General features: G+C 38.5%; 1 protein-coding gene across 1 annotated transcript in view; it reads right to left on the bottom strand.

Annotated features, from left to right (window-relative positions):
- The window catches only part of ITGB8 (integrin subunit beta 8), an 88,827-nt gene extending 68,118 nt beyond the window's left edge, over positions 1-20,709 (bottom strand). The window contains exon 1 of the mRNA XM_068973267.1: positions 20,583-20,709. Coding sequence (XP_068829368.1) covers positions 20,583-20,709 — 127 coding nt within the window. The remainder of the gene's footprint in view (positions 1-20,582) is intronic.
- Positions 20,710-21,579: the final 870 nt, after the last annotated feature.

Genomic DNA, 21,579 nt, shown 5'->3' with positions numbered 1-21,579 from the left:
AAATACTAAATTACTTCATGTAATTTTTAAAAAGTATGCCAGTGGCACATTATATGAATCTTCTGGCTTAAAGATCAATTTAATCAATCAATTAACTAAAGTCATTTATCCCTATACTATATTTACCTGGCTTATATAACTTCTGTTCAGATCAAGGGGTGAATTATTGTAATGCTCCTTCAAATGGATTGAGCTCAGCTGTGAGATGATAAAATAGTTTTCAAATTCAAAAATTATTTTTTATATTTTAATTAGAATTTCTTGCAAGCCTTCAGCAGCATGAAAAACTGAAAGGAGTAGATACTAACACCAAGTGTAAGATTAAGTATCTTAGTAATTAGTACTAATATTATTGCTTAGTATAAGTAATTAGTATTAGTTTCTACTATAGTTTGACATACACATTAATAATATGTTTTATATTCTGTTCTCTACAGTAGAATCTTTTTTATGTTCTAGCTAAAGCTGATTCTAAATACTTCAGTGTCTCTTATAATATTCATTTTACTTTTTGACTGAGGCAAAGAAAATTCTGATTTATGATTTAAAATTTTCACCTAGCTCTATCTTGTAGGAATGAAATTTAATATTTTATAGTATTTAAATTACCAAAATGATTTCAGTTAATTGCCCAATTTACTTCTATGGGCTGGACTTTGACTACTTCTTTATACATGTATATCGATGATCAGTGCTTCACCTCATAATCTTCAAGGTGTACTTTCCAAGGACAAGGATATTTTCTTTAAAAACCACCAAGAGTTGGGGAATTCAGGACATTTTATATTGATAGTCTAACATGAACTGTTGTACGTACTGTGCTTTGATATTCTCACTCCATAGTCTCTGTATTTCCCCAGATGGCCCAGCTATTGCTTCCACTTTGTAAATACTCAGCTTTGTTAGAATTTATCATTCTTCAGGGGGCTTTCCTGGTGGCTCAGATGATAAAGAATATGCCTGCAAAGCAGGAGACCCAGGTTTGAGTCAGGAAGATCCCCTGGAGAAGGAAATGGCAACTCACTCCAGTATTCTTGCCTGGAGAATTCCATGATTCTTTAGGTAAATCTTCAACCAACACCTTAATCTTGCTCTTACTATTTGTAGGGTTCTTCCCCCGATTCCTCACCTCCCTGCCTCCCAAGGTGTATCAACTTCTATTCTTTCCAAACTCACAGCTCTTATTTGAACTCCTCCCAATCTTTGTTATCATCACCAGGCACTTTTCTAAAGTTTACAGTGTGTTCATTATCTTGCTCATGATTTTCATAAAATCCATAAAATCACCCATATCACTCTCACTACCTCCACCTTAGACAGAATTGTTGGGAGTCCCTGAGGTCCAGGACTGCAGCAGGGAATTCTCATGAGCTGTTGAGGCCAATAGATCATGAAACCATGAGTAAGTTATTAGACCCTGAGACCAAAAGAAGTGAGATAAAGGACAAATTCAGGAGGAGCCAGAGGATGAGACAGAAGGCAGGCTCCTGAACCAGGAATTCTAAACATAAAGTTGAAAATACACAGAAGTAGTGTTTATGTGGAGACGGCAATGGCAACCTACTCCAGTACTCTTGCCTGGCAAATCCCATGGATGGAGGAGCCTGGTAGGCTGCAGTCCATGGGGTCGCTAGGAGACGGACACGACTAAAGCGACTTAGCAGCAGCAGCAGCAGCAGCAGCAGCATTTATGCATCCCCTAAGCAACAACTTATATCAGTATCTGAAGCTGTTTTTGTGGGGCACTGTTCCTTCCAAATTTCTTTCTCACCTATCTAACCCCTAGGCCTTGCTGATTCATCTCTTCTTGACTTTCCATCATAGTTTTTCACATTCATTATTCTAATTCTTTCTCTTCAAATCTGTAAATGCTTCTACCAAGTCCTCATATTTAAGATATGATCCAACCTTACCTTTATATTACCTAGAATACCTAAATTACATTAACTCAAATTTTTCTTTGTTCTCTTAAACAAAGACTGACTTACAGTCTTAGACAAAGACTGAAATATACACTGACTTAATTTCTGCTAATAACTAAAGACAGTGCAAGTAAATCACATATACCTTTAGAGTAAAGGATACACAGCCTGAATTTGCTTTATGTTGATGCACTTTATGATGGTTTCTAGGACTACATTGGGAGAAGGCAATGGCACCCCACTCCAGTACTCTTGCCTGGAAAATCCCATGGACAGAGGAGCCTGATAGGCTGCAGTTCATGGGGTCGCTGAGAGTTGGACACGACTTAGTGACTTCACTTTCACTTTTCACTTTCATGCATTGGAGAAGGAAATGGCAACCCACTCCAGTGTTCTTGCCTGGAGAATCCCAGGGACGGGGGAGCCTGGTGGGCTGCCGTCTATGGGGTTGCACAGAGTCGGACACGACTGAAGTGCCTTAGCAGCAGCAGCAGCAGGAATACATTGTGCCTGAAAAGGTGAACCATATGTACAGTAAAACCTAAGTAGTTGAAACCTTCAGTTAATCAAGGCTCTCCACTTTAATTCTCTGCTGAAGCACAGGAAATTTTAAAATTAAGTATTAATACTTAGAAGGGACTTCAAGGTTCTCTCTTGCCATCAGGATACACTTAACCTATATCTTGTCTAATTCAGGAGACGTCCGAAGCCCTGCAACACTAATGACCCTAGATCACCCACATCAGCCCCACATCACTATTTTGTGTTATGTACTCACACAGTTTCTAAGCTCAGCTAAACCACCTGCATGGTTCTCCTCCATTCCCACAGCAACTAGTATAAATGCTACTAGTTTGTATGTATACTAGTATGAGAAAACAGTACCTTTTGTTTTGATTTATCGATTGAATGGTAACTGTGAGGCTTCCTCAGATCTCTAAGTCTGAATGATGTACTTACCAAGACAGAAAAGTTTATAAATATATCTTTAAAAGATTTTCAAAAGAAAGCATCAAACTATGAATGACCATGGATTTAATTAAGATACCACCTTTCACATGCACTGTAGGTAACCAGGGTTTTACTATAACTGTTTCTCACCTTCTTGTGGGCAGAACTGTTGGTATTATTAAAAGATATTTTGAGTAGAAGCAAGAGAATGGACAAAGATTTGGTCAAAAGAGGAAAAGACATTATCATCTGGGAACAGAGAGCAGAAAATTCTGCTTCTCAAGGAATTTGAAACTGTAAGGATTTGGATGGCATTTGTCCATTCATGAATTATTTGCTTATTGTTTCATATCTGTCCAATTGTTTAATCATGGCATTTAATCTTCTGCCTTATGAAGTTTATAGAGTAATGGCAAAAACTAACATATCACACAAGTGTGCTATGAAAAGAACAGGCTGGGTGCAATGGTGGCAAATGACGGGAGGATATCACCTAAAAGGGAGGCTGGGAAGATCAGTAAACACTTCCTTGAAGAATTTGCTAGATCCTTTTATTACATGATTACATCTCTATTCTGTCTGGCTCCCAAATATATGTTATCTGTTACAGATCACACAGTATTGTTAAGTTGCTACAGAAAGTCAGTCCATTCAGCTGGATCAATCAATGCTGGCAAAACAGCAGCATTCCATTCAGAAAAATTAAATCATCCTGCAACACCCCAGGTCTAATCTCTGAACCCATCTGTTTTTCACTCAGTTTCCCCATGGACCTGATGTCTCACTCCTTTCACGTTCAACATTTGTGCTTCTACTAAAGACTCCCAAGCTACCTTTTAAAATATATGTGCTTGTACTTAGTCGCTCAGACTCTGACCCCATGAACTGTAGCCGGCCAGGCTTCTGTCTGGAGTGGGTTGCCATGCCCTCCACCAGGGGATCTTCCCAACCCAGGGATCAAACCCAGGTCTTCCGCATTGCAAGTGCATTCTTTACCATCTGAGCCACCAGGGAAGCCCTTTTAAATATATAATCAAGTACGATTATTTTTGAATGGTAAATAGGAGCTGCTTCTTCAGCATGACCCAGGCTCCTGAGTGCCTCTCCACCCTGTCAGATCCATTTTTCAGATCCACTGAGTGTGCAGAGATAGGTCAGTTTATCTACCCCTTCTTCCCTGGGAGGTTCTGCTCTGTTCCCAAACAAACAACAAGCCAACTCCTAACTCTGTTCCTAGGTTTCTTTTTCACATGCCAGGGCACCTGTGGCCATTGTTTCCTTGCCTCCTAAGAAGCCTTGAAACACCCAGTTTTCCACCATACTTCACCTTTGCACACCAACAGTTAAAAAGGGAGATGAATGAAAGGCCTTTTTTTTTTTTTTAACCAAATATGCCATTTTTAATATATGAATTAAGTTGTATATGTTGTTGATAATGCCCTCTCAGACTCTAGGATTCCTTGCTAGTCTCCCAGTGTTCATGTAGCATCTCCTGTGACCTTTTAGATAGAGGGGTCACTATAGATCTCAGCAACATCCAATAGCCTTCTTTGTGTGACCAGCTAATTCAGACTGTTCTCAGGCCACTTATTGTACAGCATCCCCCAAACCTTGGAAAAGTGAATTTATTCTATTAAGTGTAAAGTTCTTGGGGACCCAAATTCCTTGTAGGTAAGTCACACATAGGAGGGCTGCTATGCTGGAGAGATACTACCAAAATTTAGGTAATCCCATATTTCTAGGGATTTTTCTGGGTGTTCTGTGCTTGTCAATAAGGGCCTCTAACAAATAGCTTAAATTGGATTGACCAGGCAGTAGGTCCTCTACTACTGTGGCAGCTCCATAGGACTCAAATGCCCAATTCTGGAGTACTCTGAATCTTGAATTCTTTAACGTAGAGCTAAAAGCATCTACAGGCTCACCCATCTTATTGCACTTCACCTTATTGCGCTCTGTAGTTGCTGTGTTTTTGCAAACTGCACATTTGTGAAACTGTGCATTAAGCAAGTCTGTCAGTACCACTTCACCAACATTTGTTCACTTTATGTCTCTGTGCAGCATTTGGCAATTCTTAAAATATTTATTTCTTCATTATTATTATATTTGCTATGATGATCTGTGACCAGTGATCTTTGATGTTACTATTATAATTGTTTTGGTGCACCATGAACCATGCCCATATAAGACAATAAAATCGGTAAATATTAAGTGTGTTCTGACTGCTCCACCAGCATGCCATTCTCCTCTCTCTCTCCCTCATCTCAGGCCTCTCTATTCCTTTAGACACTACAGAAATAAAATTAGGCCAGTTAATAACTATGCATTGGCCTCTAAGCAGTCAAGTGAAGGAAGAATCTCATGCCTCTCAATTTAAAATCAAAAGCTAAAAATGACTAAGCTGAGTAAGGAAAGGCAGGTTGAAAGCCGAGACAGGCTGAAAGCTAGGTCTTTTGTGCCAAACAGTTAGCCAAGTTGTGAATAGAAGGAAAAAGTTCTTGAAGGAAATCAAATGTGCTACTCCAGTGAAGACATAAATGATAGGAAAGTGAAGCAGCCTTACTGCTGATATGAAGTGAGTTTTAATGGTCTGGATAAAAGATTAAACCAGCCACTACATTCCCTTAAGCCTAAGCCCAGTCCAGAGCAAGGCCCTAATTCTCTTCAGTTCTTTGGAGGCAGAGAGAAGTGAGGAGGCCACAGAAAAGAAAGGTCTGAAGCTAGCAGAGTTGGTTCATGAAGTTTAAGGAAAGACAGTCTCCGTACAATAAAAGAACAGGGTGAAGCAGCAAGTGCTCATATAGAAGCTGCAGCAAATTATCCAGAAGATTTAGCTAAGACATTTAATAATTGATAAAAAGAGGCTGCACCAAACAACACATTTTCATTGTAAATAAAACAACCTTATATTGAGATACGATGTCATCTAGGACTTTCATAGCTAGAGAGGAGAAGTCAATGCCTGGCTCTAAAGCTTCAAAGGACAGGCTGACTCTCCTGTTATGGGCTAATGCAACTGGTAACTTCAAGTTGAAGCCAATACTCATTTACTATTTGAAAAAGCCTAGGGCCCTTAAGAATTTTGATATATCTTCTCCACTTATTCCATTTTATAAGTGGAAGAACAAAGCCTGGAATAAGAGTATATTTGCTTATGACATGGTTTACTGAGTATTTTTAGCTCACTTTTGTGACTGAGTGCTCAAAAAAAAATTTTGTTCAAATATTACTGCTTATTGACAATGTACTTAGTCACCTAAGCAGTTTGATGGAGCTATTCAAGATTAATTCATCTTCATGCCTCCTAACACAAGATCATTGTGCAACCATGGATTAAGGGAGTAAATTAAACTTTCAAGTTTTCTTTAAGGAATACATTTCTTAAATATATTTCAATAAGGCTATTGCTGACATAGATAACGATTCTTCCAAAGGAGTTGAGCAAAGTCAATAGAAAACTTCTGAAAAGGATTAACCATTCTAGATACCGTCAAAAACATTTGTGATTTATGGGAAGAGGTCAAAATATCAATAACAGGAGTTTGGAAGCAGTTAATTCTAACACTCATGAATCACTTTGAGGGATTGAAGACTTCAGTGGAGGAATAACAGCAGAAATGGTGGAAATAACAAGAGAACTAGAATTAAAAGTGGAACCTGAAGGTGTAACTGAATCGCTATAATCTCATGATAAAAAACTTCAATGTATGAAGAGTTGCTTCTTATGGATGACCAAAGAAAGTGGTTTCTTGAGATGAAATCTACTCCTGGTGAGGACGCCATGAAGATTTTTGAAATGACAACAAAAGACATAGAATATTACATAAACTTAGTTGATAAACTAGTGGCAGGATTTGACAGGATTGATTCCAGTTTTGAAAGAAATACTGCTGTATCTATTATCAAACAGCATAGCATGCTACAGAGAAATCCTTCATGAAATGAAGAGTCAGTTGATGCAGCAAACTTCACTGCTGTCTTATTTTAAGAAACTGATAAAACCACTCCAACCTTTAGCGACCACCACCCTGATCATCAGCAGACATCAACATCCAGGCAAGACCCCATTCAGCAAAAAGATGATGATTCACTGAAGGCTCAGATAATACTTAGCATTTTTTAGCAATAAAGTATTTTAAATTAATGTATGTACATTATTTTTTGACAATGCTTTTGCATACTCAATGGTCTATAGAATAATGTAGTTATAACTTTTATATGCACTGGGAAAGCCAAAAATTTGTGACTTGCTTTTGGAGTATTTGCTTTATTGAAGTGGTTTGAAATTAAACTCAAAATATCTCCAAGCTATATCTGTATATAATTTAGTTAAAGGGCCAAGAAAATCCAAGTTCTGTACATGGTCTTTTCTGTTTAAAAAATTAAACCCAAAGGAATTTATAGGTGCCCAATGTAAGAGAAAAAAAAACACCCCATGTCATCTGGGTAGTATTTGAGAAGTCTGCCTTGTGGGAAAGCAGGGTGTAATATCCAATTATAGGTCTAACTGACCTAACATTTCTGCACCACCAAATAATTCATTCATAAACAGCATTTATCTTTTTTTAACTTCAAAATCAAACACATTTCTAAGAGGGAAAATTTGTCCGCAAATCCCTGACATGTGATTTCTGAAAATGCCTATAAGTTGGTTTCTATCCCAACAGGTCTACCACCAGATAATCTATCTGGCAGCCTTGTTCTCCAAAAACAATTATCTCAGGCATCAATGCTCTGCTGACCTCCAAGTAGCCAAGGGTCAGCAACATGTGCTCCCTATCAGGGGGCCCTGGGCTTTATTTTGCATCTGTGCAATGCTGTCTTCAGTGGGGCCCAGGTACATACTCAGGATGCCTAACCCCTTCTAACACCCCATCTTAGTTCCATTAGATGACACCAAGCATCTGGTGGCTGATGTGGTCTTCAAGTCTTTAAGAGGCATCAAACAAGCTCTATCCTCTGAACTAAATACTGGTACCAATAATATTTAGTCCTTGTGTTTCCATTACCAACCTCAGGGGTTGGGTACTGTAATTATATACATTAAGCTTCACCTTAGGGCTCTGGTTCTAGATAGCGGTGGATGAAACACTCATCGAAAGGGACATTTTAAATCAAAGTTCAGGATGCCTGAAACTGACTCCCTTCTTGAGTGTATTTTTCAGTGTTATCATCTTCCAGATGAATTCTCTTGGAACTTGAGCCTCATGTATCATTTCTAGAGGGTTTTCTTTTGCAAATCATGGTTCACTTGTCCTCAGTTCACCATATAAATCAAAACCAAATGCACGAAAGACAATAATAGAGTGATACCTTGGGAGGTATGCCTTATATTAAGAAAGAGACCAGCTAGCTCTCTTTTCTGCCAATAATTCAGTTCTGCTACAATGAGTTCTTTGTTTTCAACTAGAACAGCCAATTCTGTAGCAATTTCTGCACACCCCAAAACTTTCCTGTATTTTTTGTTCTGCTGCAGCCAGTGAATACCTTACACCATTAGGTGTAGCCAGCCTGACCTCCAAGGCTGACTTGAGTAGGTGAGTAAAAAAGGCATTCTCTAGTCTGGCACTTTTTAAGGACCTTCTTAAGATCCTATAGAATTTTGAATTTTTAATATTTTCTTTGTTCAAACTCATAATATTCTGAAGCTCCTTCAGAGGATGATGGTCATCCTTCATTGTGTAAGAATGAAGCTCTTAAAAAAAAAAAAAAGAATGAAGCTCTTTTTCCTACCTAGTACCTGCACCAGTTACTAGGAAATTATACTGAATATATGGCTCCCCATTGAAATCAGGAAAAATGCTTCTGTCTTGGAAAATGTTCATGGTTCAATTCTAAGGATAGAACTCTGTTACCATATGTATATTTGGACAACATTACCTTGACTGTGGGTGTATTTTACTATCAGTATATTAACTCTTTCAATCCTAAAAGGAGGCTGAGTCCAAAATATTAAAACATTCCTGACCAAAAGCCACTGCACACCTCACATATCTAATAAGTATTTGGCACATTTCTTCAGGGCTAGGGCAGGAGGAAAAGGGGACGACAGAGGATGAGATGGCTGGATGGCATCACCAACTCGATGGACGTGAGTTTGAGTGAACTCCAGGAGTTGGTGATGGCCTGGCGTGCTGCGATTCATGGGGTCACAAAGAGTCGGACACGACTGAGCAACTTAACTGAACTGAACTGAACATGTTTCTAGTCTTCTGTTCTTCTGTCTTCATTGCCAGCCTTTGCCATTTCAGCCCTTCCAAATTCAGTGTCTCCCATGGACTATAGCTTGAAATAGCCTTTGGTCACTGTTCTGTTCCTCATTCTATACCATGTGGAGGCTGTGATTATTGGGGCAGTTCTCTAGAATAATCAAAACGTACCACTGCTGATCTGGAATGGCAACCGACTCTGACAAATGTAACAGTCTATGTAGATTAAAATGAAGCATCAACGAAAACACCTAGGAAAGAGAGTAACAACTCTCTTCAAAACAACATAAGTAATGATATTTGGCTCATTGATAAGGTCAGCATGAAAGACCACTTTTTTGACTTTGTGTGCTGTTTTAAAACATGAACTGCTAATACTTTGAATAATAGTATTCAAAATAAAAGTGTCTTTTAGAATCATCTTGAGTATATATCCAATAAGACCATTATACTTTAACACTGCAATTTTAATTTAATGAGATTATTCTTATTTCCTGAACTAATTTCAGTTGGGAATCTTTTAAAATGTCAGAGAAGATCATTTTAATATGTTTTTGTTTAATGTTAGTAGTTTCCTCACAAGAATTTGGGCTTCCTGGTGGCTCAGTGGTAAAGAATCTGCCTGCAATGCAGGAAACCGGGGTTCAATCCCTGGGTCGGGAAGATCTGGAGGAGGGCATGGCAACCCACTTGAGTATCTTTTCTGGAGAATCCCATGGACAGAGGAGCCTGGCAGGCTGCAGTCCATGGGTTCTCAAAGAGTTGAACATGACTGAAGTGACTAAGCAGCAGCAGCAGTACCAGGATTGATCTTCGTCCTTACGTTGAAAGGTAGAACACATTTAATTAAATTATACAATCCCAGTGGAAACCATTTTAACTTTTAATACATTTTCCTTTGATATGTAAATTATGCTAACTTACTTTCTATAAAAACAGAAAGTCACATTAAAACTGATTTTTAAATTGAAAACTAGCACTTTTAGTCCATAAAGGCAACATGGCAGTATTTTTTGTACACATTAATTCACTTATAGATATTAAATATATGCCAACTGAATAATTAAACCAAATTGGCTAATTCATGTCAATAAAATGTTATTTTCTATAATATGTTTTAAATTAATAAGAGGAAATTAAAAAGTAAAACTAGATTAAAAATATACATACACTAGACTCTATGCTACTAATTACAAGGAAATAAAATTCAGGGTAATCTGTACACATTTTAAGGATTTTACCAAAACTACCTTGACATAAAGTAGTTCTCTTTATTCAGTGATATATGGTGTATTCATTATCTATCATCCTCACCCCAGTAATATTTAATATACTAGACAGACCTGTCTCTAACTTATTTTAGGGCCAGGAACCAGAGTACAAATGATGGCAGGCATAACAGGATTAAATATTTAACAGTTTAAACCCAGGCTAAGAAACTGTTAAGTAAAATAAGTTCTGTTTTCCTACATTGATAAGCATGCATTGATAATGACCTAGAAGGGTAGGTCTCAATTTAGGATTTTGAACTCTTTCAGATTTCTGGTTGGGAACTTGGCAGTGTGTTATTTCTCCAGCCCTCAATCTGCCCCTCTTTTCTCTCACTTCTAGCTTTATTCTGCATTACAAATAGCCTATAACTTACCTGCATGGATACTCCAGCCTGCGTGTCCAAGTTCTATTTATTTCCCCTCTCCTAGGGATTGGCATATGGGTGGCACAGTCTAAAGAAAGTAGTTTGGGGCTGTTTGGGCAGAGAATTCTAAAGATGATCTAGAAGGGAACTGAAGACTTTGGATCGGCATGCCCCACGGATTCCTTGGATGTGGAGAGGGCCAGAGCAGGGCCCCAAAGGCCCATGATACAGATTCTTCTTACTCCTGGAAACTAGTCTGTAGTGATGATTTAGAGTGCAGAGTCAGATGCATGCAGATCTGAATTCTGGCTCTATTACTTATTAAGTGAGAAATTTTGAGCAAGTTATTCGCGACTCTTTAGTTTGCTTACCTATAAAATGGCAATTATCAGAATATATACCTCAGAGGGTTGTGGGCATTAAAGAATATATTTTCATACCATATACATAGCAGTGTGTCTTGCATAAAGAATATACTTTGCAAATATTAACTATAAGCTATAGATGCTTTAAGAAAATCTGGATGAATAATGATTAAAGTTATTAGAATAGCTAGTCTTTTTATTACCTTTTTTTTAGTATTTGGCTAAAATGACTACAAATTTCAGTTTCTATCATCTAAACAGTTATCAATTTAAAAATATACATTGAGGATAAGGGATGAGGGTTACTTTTCATATTTAATTAAAAACAATGAAAATAATCACAGAAATTTGAAAAAACAGATTTGTTAAAAGTAGATTAAAAAGTATCAAGTCTCTGTTTTGATCTTTGCTAAAGATTTGCCTATCAAGTTAAGAGACTGCTTTTCAGAGTGGACTGGGAATGCAGAAGCAAACATCTTTTATAGTGTTAAACCTTTCATAGTAGAACTCACTTTTGAAAGAAAAGTGTATTTCTTAAAAATCAAATTCTAGTGAGAATTAGAGCAAATATGGCTTATTTGCTTACCTACCCAATTTAAAACTGATCACTATTATCCTCACCTCATTCATTGAGTCATTTACTTAAAATAATTTATTAGGGCCTGTTGCGTGCCAGGCATTGAAAACACAGAATCAACAGGAACAATTTCTCCTGGTTGGTCAGGAGACAGAGTATGAAGAAGGAGCCACAATGTTAGGCATGGGATGTTCTGGAAGAGCTTTGCATACCATACAGAGGAGCCTGAAGGCAATGAAAGCTATGGAAGGTTCTGAGTAGGAAGATAAAATGTGGACAAAAGTTTGTAATAATGGAGACTGGTTAGGACATGCATAGAATTTGCCAAAAGATTTGCCTCCTGGAATGAAGGCTCTTTCAGGCTTTCCCTACCCTAGTGGCATTGTATTAAAAGGAGGGGATAGATTTGATAAGCGATTATGAACAAAGAATTGATGCTAAAAACCAAAACCCTCTATTTTCCTTTAGTCATCTTAAAATCACCCACTTATTTATCATCTTGTCACTCCCTCATGACTTTTGAACTCTTTCCTTCCTAGCCATTAGTGAAAAATTGATCCCCTTTAATAGCAAAAGAGAAAAAATTCCTGTTACTGTTAACAGCTTAGAAATCCTAGCATATCTTTTTGCCTCCCATTTTCCATAAGGAGCTAAACTATAAGAAACATTGTAAAATATATTAAGTTTACCATAGAAAGAAAAACATTTAAAAAATGTAATGTTACATTATTAGAATGGCCTACTCTGTCTTGTATATAATAGTCTGCCCAGTCATTCTCAGAACACTTTCTTCACTCTGCTTTATTTTTTCTTCATTTTACCATACACACACACACACACACACACACACACACACACACACATACACACACACATATATATATACACACACATATACATGTATGTATGATACATATCCTATATTATAAATTGTAATTATATTATATATCATGCATATATATGCATGATATATAATATGTATTTGTCCTCTTCAATTAGAATGTAAGCATCATGTTAATCTTAGTGCTTAGATAGAGCTTTCGATGTCTCAGCATTAAACTTCTGCCTGAAGAGTCATAATATCTTGCTCTTTTTGGATGACTCCCATGGAAAAGACTGGTGAGCAAGAGGGCAATTCTGCCATCAGTGGGGTGGTGACCAGAAAATAAGCCATCAGCATCCTGTGCATATTAGGAGTAGGCTTTAAAAGAAGCATGACCTTTGGACATTCAAAGATATCTGGAAATTTGCCATGAAGAAGGTGGGAACTCTAGACATCTTCATTGATACCAGATTTAACAAAGCTGACTGAACCAAAAAAATAAGGAGTGTCCCATACCATATCCCTTTGTGGTTGCCCAGGAAACAAGAGTGAAGTTTCACTAAACAAGCTCTACATGTTGATTACCTATATACCTGTCACCACTTTCAGAAATCTGTAGGCAGTCAACTTAGATGTGAACTAGCTGCTGATGGTCAAATAGTTATAAAACTGAAAATACTCAAATACATAAACACACAAAAGCAGCAAAAACTTCTGCCTGAAGAAAGTATAGCAGTAGATGCCTTGAGCCTGGCATACACCAGAAATGCTATGCTCTAAATGACCAATCCTGTTAGACTATAGGCTGTGACTAATCAGTGCAAATATTTAACAGCTGAAGGGACACTTACTTTGTAAAAATGCAGGGAGGAAAAACTAAAATGAATATTTTAAACGATACAGAGTATCAAGCTCTATAATAGAGTGGCTCCAAGTGGCTAGGAATGTGATAAGCCCTATGCTGGTCAATTATGTGATGCCTTGCATCATGATTTTGTTTCTTTGAACTCTTTGACTGAACTTTCCCTTCTCCTTTCTGTCTCATAACAAGTCATACACATCTTTAACACATTGGAAACCCTTCGGGAGGCAGAGTTTCATTCCAGATTACTCTCATAAGGCCACTTGTGTTCTCCCTTTCTTACTCCCATATGAAAACAACCTTAGTGAGAAGTATTTAGGGTTGAGTTGGGAGTATTCGAGGGCTGCCACTGAAAGTATATTTTGGCCACACCCCGATTCGCCAGCCTTTATCCTCCTCTCTTCAGTTATTTTGTGAGCACCTCAGTGTTATAGGGCATCCAGCAGTCTCCAGGGAAGGAGCCCCAGTCTCTGTTTCTAGGCTTCTGGGCGCTCACATGTGCCCTCAACTGTGGCCGTCACTTCCTTGCCTCCTGGACAACCCTAAAACACCCAGACTTCCACCACAATTCCCTTTGCACACCAACAGTTGAGAAGGGATGAATGAAAGACCTTTTTCCAAATATGCCATGGGCCTCCTTACAAAGCCCTCTACCTGACAGTCACACTGAAGGTATAACTTCAAGCAACATCTAGAAGCTTTTTTAAAATGAATTATGAGGCAGCATCAGTTCAGTTCAGTTCAGTCGCTCAGTCATGTCCGACTCCTTGTGACCCCATGAATTGCAGCACGCCAGGCCTCCCTGTCCATCACCAACTCCCGAGTTCACTCAGACTCAAGTCCATCGAGTCGGTGATGCCATCCAGCCATCTCATCCTCTGTCGTCCCCTTCTCCTCCTGCCCCCAATCCCTCCCAGCATCAGGGTCTTTTCCAATGAGTGAACTCTTCGCATGAGGTGGCCAAAGTACTGGAGTTTCATCCCATCTTTTCTTCTTACTAGCTACGTGATTTTGAATGAGTTACTTATCTCTTTTATGTTTCAGCAGTTTTCTCATTTCTTTAACAGGAATAACAAATCTACCTCTCTCACAGTGTTATTATGAAGATTAATGTCATTTAGATTGTTTATATCAGTGCATGGTACAGAGAGAGAGTACCCAGTTGTTTGTGAAATTACATAAGCATTGCACTTTCTTTCCACTACATATAGAAGCCATACTTAACAAGACATCTTTTGGATACAAATGGGAAAGTTACATTTTCAGAGGTTAACAATTAGATCACCTACTTATTAAGCTCACTAATTGTTCAATTTAATAAAATGCAATATGCATAAGCATAAAATATTATTTTTTATAGCTTCTTTTATAATCAATAAATAGCTTACAGAATATATTTCATATAGAACTGGAGAAGATACTTAGGGCCTCACAGTCCTCATGCTGGCAAAACTTCTCTAAATGTATAGACTTGGGCTGCATCAGGGACTAGAGTTTTGAGGACAAAGGAAGACTGAGCATAAACAATACAGAATTGGTTATGACTGTTTTCAGGTCACTCAGTGAACATATTAAAAAGACTGTTTCCTTGTGTCAGTTTGGTAAGGTAAGATTCAATAATATAAAAAAATTTTTTTTATTTAAGTTCCTCACTGAGACTTATCAAACTTGTGAAAAGATGTCATGTAAATAATGGAGACTGCTATACAACAGGCACTTTCAAGGATGCTTTGAGCATCTTTGCTTAATAAGTACAAACAAGAGAAAGACTGTATCACAAGGCAAATAGTTTATTACTTTTTTAAAGAAAACTGGATTGTCTCTGCATATCAGGCCCCATTTATTAAAGTTTAAAGAACTTTAGATAAAAACTGTACCCTCTGACATCCATCTAGTGGTTAACAGAATGGCCCTGGGGAAGGGCATGGTGGACAAAGTAAGAAATTTAACATAAACTATACCTGGATAAATGAAATGTAACAGGTGGGACAGAAAAGGCTCTAAACTGTTAAACACAAACCAGATTATCTCAAATATTTTGTTTGCTTCAAGGAAAGATCATTCAAAATGGAGTACAGGAAAACTGAAAAGGCAATATAGTATTGCTATATCATATATACTTTTACATCTCATAAAAATATCAAATTAGAATGGAAACAGATTATCTTATTAATTGTCTACATTAAATCCTATTTAACAATGTCCCTTTCTCTTCTAAACTATATCCTCTTCCCTTGTTTTATTGTTATTAACTAATTATGTTTTCAATCCAATCAAGATTTAATTAGCCTAGTACATATATATATTCATGAATAAATAATATATCTTTAAGACTTAAACATACTTTAAAAAATATATTTAAAAAAATTATCAACTGGTAATATTCTAAGAACTTTTTCTACCTGGTCAGTCCTCTTATTCTTTATAGAGTGTTATATATGGTTCTACCATTTGAAGATATCCTATATTAAAAAAAAAAAGTTTACACTATTAATTCAATTTTCATCAACTCTGAATGGACCAAAAAAAAAAAAAAAAATGACCGCAAAGTCAGCTTTTTAGGCAGTTGAAGTGGTGAACTGACTGTTGAATGTGGGAGAAACAGAGACATCAACCCAACCCAGGGATCGACAGTGAAGGTGTTAGAGAAATCAAGGGCACTGCCAAAGTATTATCCTGAACTACTGGGAGACTGACATCACTTACTAAGATGAAGAAGATTGTGAAAGGAGCAAGCTTGAAGGAGAACATGGGAAGTTTAGTTTTGAATATCTTAAGGTTATCTTTAGACCTACAGTGAAGTGAAGTGAAAGTCGCTCAGTCATGTCCAGCTCTTTGGGACCCCATGGACTACATAGTCCTTGGGATTCTCCAGACCAGAATACTGGAGTGGGTAGCCATTCCCTTCTCCAAAGGATCTTCCCAATCCAGGGATCAAACCCGGGTCTTCCACATTGCAGGCAGATTCTTTACCAGCTGATCTACAAGGGAAGCCCTAGACCTACAGTGGAGGTCTTGAATAGGCAGTTTGCTAGACCCTTTGGAGATTCGATAAGAGGGCAGGACTGGAGCTGTCAGCATAGAAATGATATTTAAGACCCAACACGGGATCACTCCACCTGAGACCCAGTATATATCTAGAAAAGAATATTTGAGGGCTGAATCCTGGGCCACTCCTGTATTTGGAGGCTGGAACATGAGAAAGAACCAACATCAAGAATGGATAAGGAGCTTAAACCGAGAGAATGTGGGTTCAGGAAGTCAAGGAGAGTGCCTCAAAGGTGGGAGTGATCAACAGTATCAACTCGCTGACCGATGACAGGTCAAGAAAAATGAAAACGATGAACTGATCATCAGATCTGACAATAGGAAGGTCACTGTAGTCATAACAGAGTGGCATAACGTCAGAGAAGATAAAGAAAGCCTAAATGCAGTGGTTTGAAAGAGAAGGTGAGGGGAATTGGAGACAGCAAGTATGTGACAACTCTTTCAAGAACTTTTGCTATGAAGGAGACTGAGAATAAAAGATGAGAGTTATTACAGCATGTATGGATATGCATATGCTATAAATGATCTAGAGGAGAAAAATGACAATTCAAGAGACAGGGGAACCATCTTTAAAACTGAAACTCAAATCACCTGCTGTGATTCAATTAGAATAAATTAATTACATTTTTTTTCACATACATGGATACTTTAACAAATATTTTTAGTGGAGCTATATAATAGAACCACTGCAAAATAAATGCTTAAAACTGTCTGTCTTTGCTTGCCTCTCTCACTTGTACATTCTTCCCTTGAAGATAGTGGATGTTCTTGTGGCCCTAAATTTCAGCCAAAAAAATTCATGTTGTGGTGATTAAATGTGTGCTTCTCCTGTAGTAGTATTTTGATTTACTGAAATATTTTAGAACAAAATGATATGAGATATTTGCTTCCAAAGAGTCTTGTTGGGAAAAGAAAATGAGTGGGAGGAAGACATGAAACAAGTTTGGGTTGAGTTGATAGTTGATGAAGCTGGGTTATGGACCTATGGTGATTCCTTACACCTTTCTTTCTTCTTGTGCTTGTTTGAAAATTTCCGTAATATAAAGTTAAAAATTAGAAGAAACAGATGTCAATACCATGCTTAATCCAAAGAAATCCATTAAATGGTGAATTTTCTGATAATTTGATAATAGGTGAACAAAGTTTGAGGGCTCAGAAATTGTATGGCATTATCCAAATCATAACAGCTACTTATATGATTTGAAAATATACAGCACAAACATTGCCTTTTTACATATGTGTGTTTGTACATGCTCGGTCACTTCAGTTGTGTCCGACTCTTTGCAACCCTATGGACTGCAGCCCACCAGGTTCCTCTGTCCATAGGATTCTCCAGGCAAGAATACTGGAGTGGGTTGCCATGCCGTCCTCCAGGTCTTCCTGACCCCGGTATAGAATTCATGTCTGCCTATATCTCCTGTATTGCGGGTGGATTCTTTACCCACTGAGCCACCTGGGAAGCCCTTTTCATATACAGCATAAGCTTTTTTTTTTTATCAAAAAGTATCTCAGTTACTTTAAGACAGAAACACTTTGCATGCTTATTGTGTAAATAATCTGGAAAACTGGAGTTTTAAAAATTAAGCATCGGTTCTTTTAAATATCCTTTCACTTTAGGTAAGCATAAAGAATTCTAAAAAGGCTTATTCTATAAAGTATGTTCTGAGGTAAAAATAATACTACATTTACAAAACAATGGTAATCCAGTTGATTTTTATGTTAAAAGAATAGTTGATTATGCAGAGAAGATGAAATTTCATGGTAATAGCTACCACTTTTTAAAAAGAAGTGGTAATTTCTGAAATTTTTCACTCATATTGTTATATGAAAATTTAGGTTAAAATGATGTTTAGCCATTCAAAACTAGCAAATGTAGAAATGGAAGTGTTCCTACATTAACTCTTCAAATATTAACCATTAGGTATTCTTTAGTGTTTTCCAGTTACTCATTAACCATTTTATGGTGTTATTGTTTCTCTGATTGTCGGTAATTTCCACCAACGAAAGTTGAAAAACAAACTCCAACAATTTTTTTTCTAGATCAGAATAATGTTCAGATTTTACTAATAACATCCCCCTTGCTCACTATATATTCATTATATTTGGGACTTGTAAGTTCTTCTTCGAAAATTAAACCCAGAGTTGTGCAGTTGATGGTTTTTTGGTTGTTGTTGTTTAACTTTATTGCCCTCAACATTTCCTTGGTGTAAACTACCAAGCAGGGGAACAAGATTTCCTTTGTAACTGATACCTAAATTTCTATTCTGCTTTAAGCATCTAATTTGTACTGTGAAGACATATAATTTGAGACTTGTAGCTATATCACAAAAGTACAACAGTTTATGCTGATCTCTAATTTTCTGACTTGTCCTGGCTATAATTTAAATTTTTTGCATGTTTTTAACTGTAGTGCAAACCAGTATACATCAGAAACCTTTGTATATTGACAGAGACCGGGAAAAGGATGCCTTGTTCTGATTTCAGATAAGCATTCCCTTTTTACAACTGCAGGTGCAAGGGAGCCCATTCATAATATTTGCTTCAAATCAGCTACAGTCACTGGATAGAAATACAGCTATTAGAGGAGAACCTGACTAATCTTAACAAACACAATGAATATTTTTTTAAAAAGCTCACTATTATTAGCAGAATCTGGGGGCAAGTATGGCTTTTTCTTTTGTCTACCTACTGGGGACAAAATATACTTTGTTGACACAAGTTTTGATCGTTTTACTAATGCATATGTGTGTGCCTATTTACAAAATCCAGAAAATACTTTGTTACTTATTAACATAGGATGGAGTTATAGTCAGTGGAAAATTTGCAATAAATGAGTATTTCACTTGAGACAATTAATGATGTTACATTTCCCTTTGCCTTAAGTTTCACTTATTTAAAATTAATTTACAAGCCAAAAAAAAAACAAGTTAAAAATAATTCTAATTGCTCTCATTTCACATAGCTGGGTAAATTTTTTGAAACAAATGTCAGACAGCTATATATGTGACCAATTGATAGCATTTTTCCATTATAGACTCTTATTTATATGGTTATGACTTGATGGTTTTAATTTCTATTTAATCATATAGGAATTTGACTATTCAAAGCATAGAGGAACAGTTTAGTCTACAAAACAATTACAAGTCTCCTTTAACAGGAGAGATGAGAGAAAGGCTCTAATAGAATTTAAAGGTTCAATGACCAAACACAGATAAAGTAACATTTTCTAAAAAGTATGGCAATAATCACTGCATTGGTAAAAATAAATATTTGCCTTATATTTAATGCCAATAAGAACTCATCCTAAATTCATGATTATTACTGTTACTAACTTTGTCTTACTGTTTGTTAACAATCCAGTACTGCCACCTTAAATTTGCATATAATTCAGAAGTGCCAAAACACCTTTTCATACACTATTTGACCTGAGCTTTTCTTTGTGATTCATAAAATGAAGATGATATCCTTTATAAAGAAGTATCCTCTCCAAATCAGGTCGTTCTGACAAAAGTGGCTTGCCTGGAATGAAAGCTGGCAATCTTGCACTAGGCTTCTGTCTCAGAGTCTCAGGCTCAGGCATTGATCTCACTGAGGGATCACTTAGCTGGGAATTGGTTTTTGAGCTGAAAAAACAGTGACTTAAAGCAGGAATATTCTTCATATGTGTTCAGTTCATTCAGGCTAAGCACTATGGTAGAATAAACGTGTGCTGCTATCCTTTTCCTTCAGGGACTCACAAACCGGACCATCACTCTCATTATACCAGTTCATTCTCAGGCTTGAATCAAATGCAAGCTAGTGGGTAATGGACCCAAATGCTAGAAACATGGGGGAGCATCTTCAAGGATGCCTTCAAGGAGGACACCTTCAAAGACGAAGCGGAACAGCTAAACTGGCTTCTATAAAAATCCACCACCTTTCCAAACTTTCATTCTGTTACTGCCTCCTTGAGCAACACATAGTGTCTCCTGATACAAGTAGTTACTGCCCTCACACCAGGGAGGAAATGCTTGGTTGACACCTGGACTCCCTTGGGCTGCCTGCGATGGAGAATGCTGCCACACACCCGCCCGTCTTAAGTTCTCCGCAGTTGGAGGCTATCACCCGGCCACTTACCTGGCTGGGATGCTCTTCTTGACAGCCCAAGACCTTTGAGAAAAGGAAGAAAACAAAAGAAAACAAAACAACTTACCACTTTGGCCCAGTCCAAGAACAACGGAAAACATCCAGGCCGCCCGAAGGAATGGGGCAGGACCTGGCCTGCACTTTTGCAGGCAGACAAATGTGGCAGTAAAAAAAACCAGGGCCGAGCGGCACATAATGCAAAGCAGCCCGCACCACACCGCGCCCGCCGCCTGGCTGCAAACCGGATGCGCGCTCGCGCTCCGCGGCGCGAAGTGCCAAGTGTTGCTAGGACGTTTCCAGCAGGCCCAGCAGGCGGACCCCGCGGCTTGGAGCAAACGTTGCAGGTACGCCGGCCTGGTCACAGCTCGGCATCTCAGGGCCCCGGCGGCCCTCCCAGCTCGGCAATCTTGCGGGTCCCAAGAGCTCCGCGAGAAGCAGCTCCTCTGACGGCCAGTGGCCCGAGGCGGTGACGCGAGCAAAGACTCCGCAGCCCGCTCTGGGACAAAGAAAAGAGCTTTTGTCTCTCCGCAGCCGATGGGGCTTCTGCTGCATAAATCAGCTTAGCGAAGAGCCAAACACAATCAAACCCAAACAAAGCCCGAAGCTGGGGGAAAAACCAGCCTAATGTACATTCAGTGGGTGATGCTGCATCTGTGGGAGGGGACGTTGGCGAGGCCGAAGGGGAAAAAAGTCGATGGCGCATCAATCAGCTCGAGCTTCTTCCACAGGTGGGTAGGGAGGCCAACTTCAGTTAGTTGCAGCTTTGCAGCCTCGTCAGCTGAGCAGCGGGCAAAGTCGAAACGACAGCGTCCTGGTTAGCGAGGGAGGAAGCTTGAGGTGCCAGCAACCAGGGGAGGCGGCCCCCGAGCGCTCTACAAGCCCCCGCCGGCGTCGGCGGACACAGTGCGAGGCATCGCAGCTCCCTGCTTGACCCGAAGAGAAGCGCACGACCGACGGAGAGCTCAGGAGGGGAGGATCCGCGGGGGCGCAGGAGCCTGGTTTCACGGGGCGGGAGCTTAGTGCCCTGGTTCTCTTGGCCCCAGTGTGCGGCTCAGGCGTGCCGC

Source organism: Capricornis sumatraensis, chromosome 5, assembly GCF_032405125.1.
Source record: "Capricornis sumatraensis isolate serow.1 chromosome 5, serow.2, whole genome shotgun sequence".
In the NCBI taxonomy this organism is placed as follows: Eukaryota; Metazoa; Chordata; class Mammalia; order Artiodactyla; family Bovidae; genus Capricornis; species Capricornis sumatraensis.
This window is presented reverse-complemented; position numbering and strand designations above follow the sequence as displayed.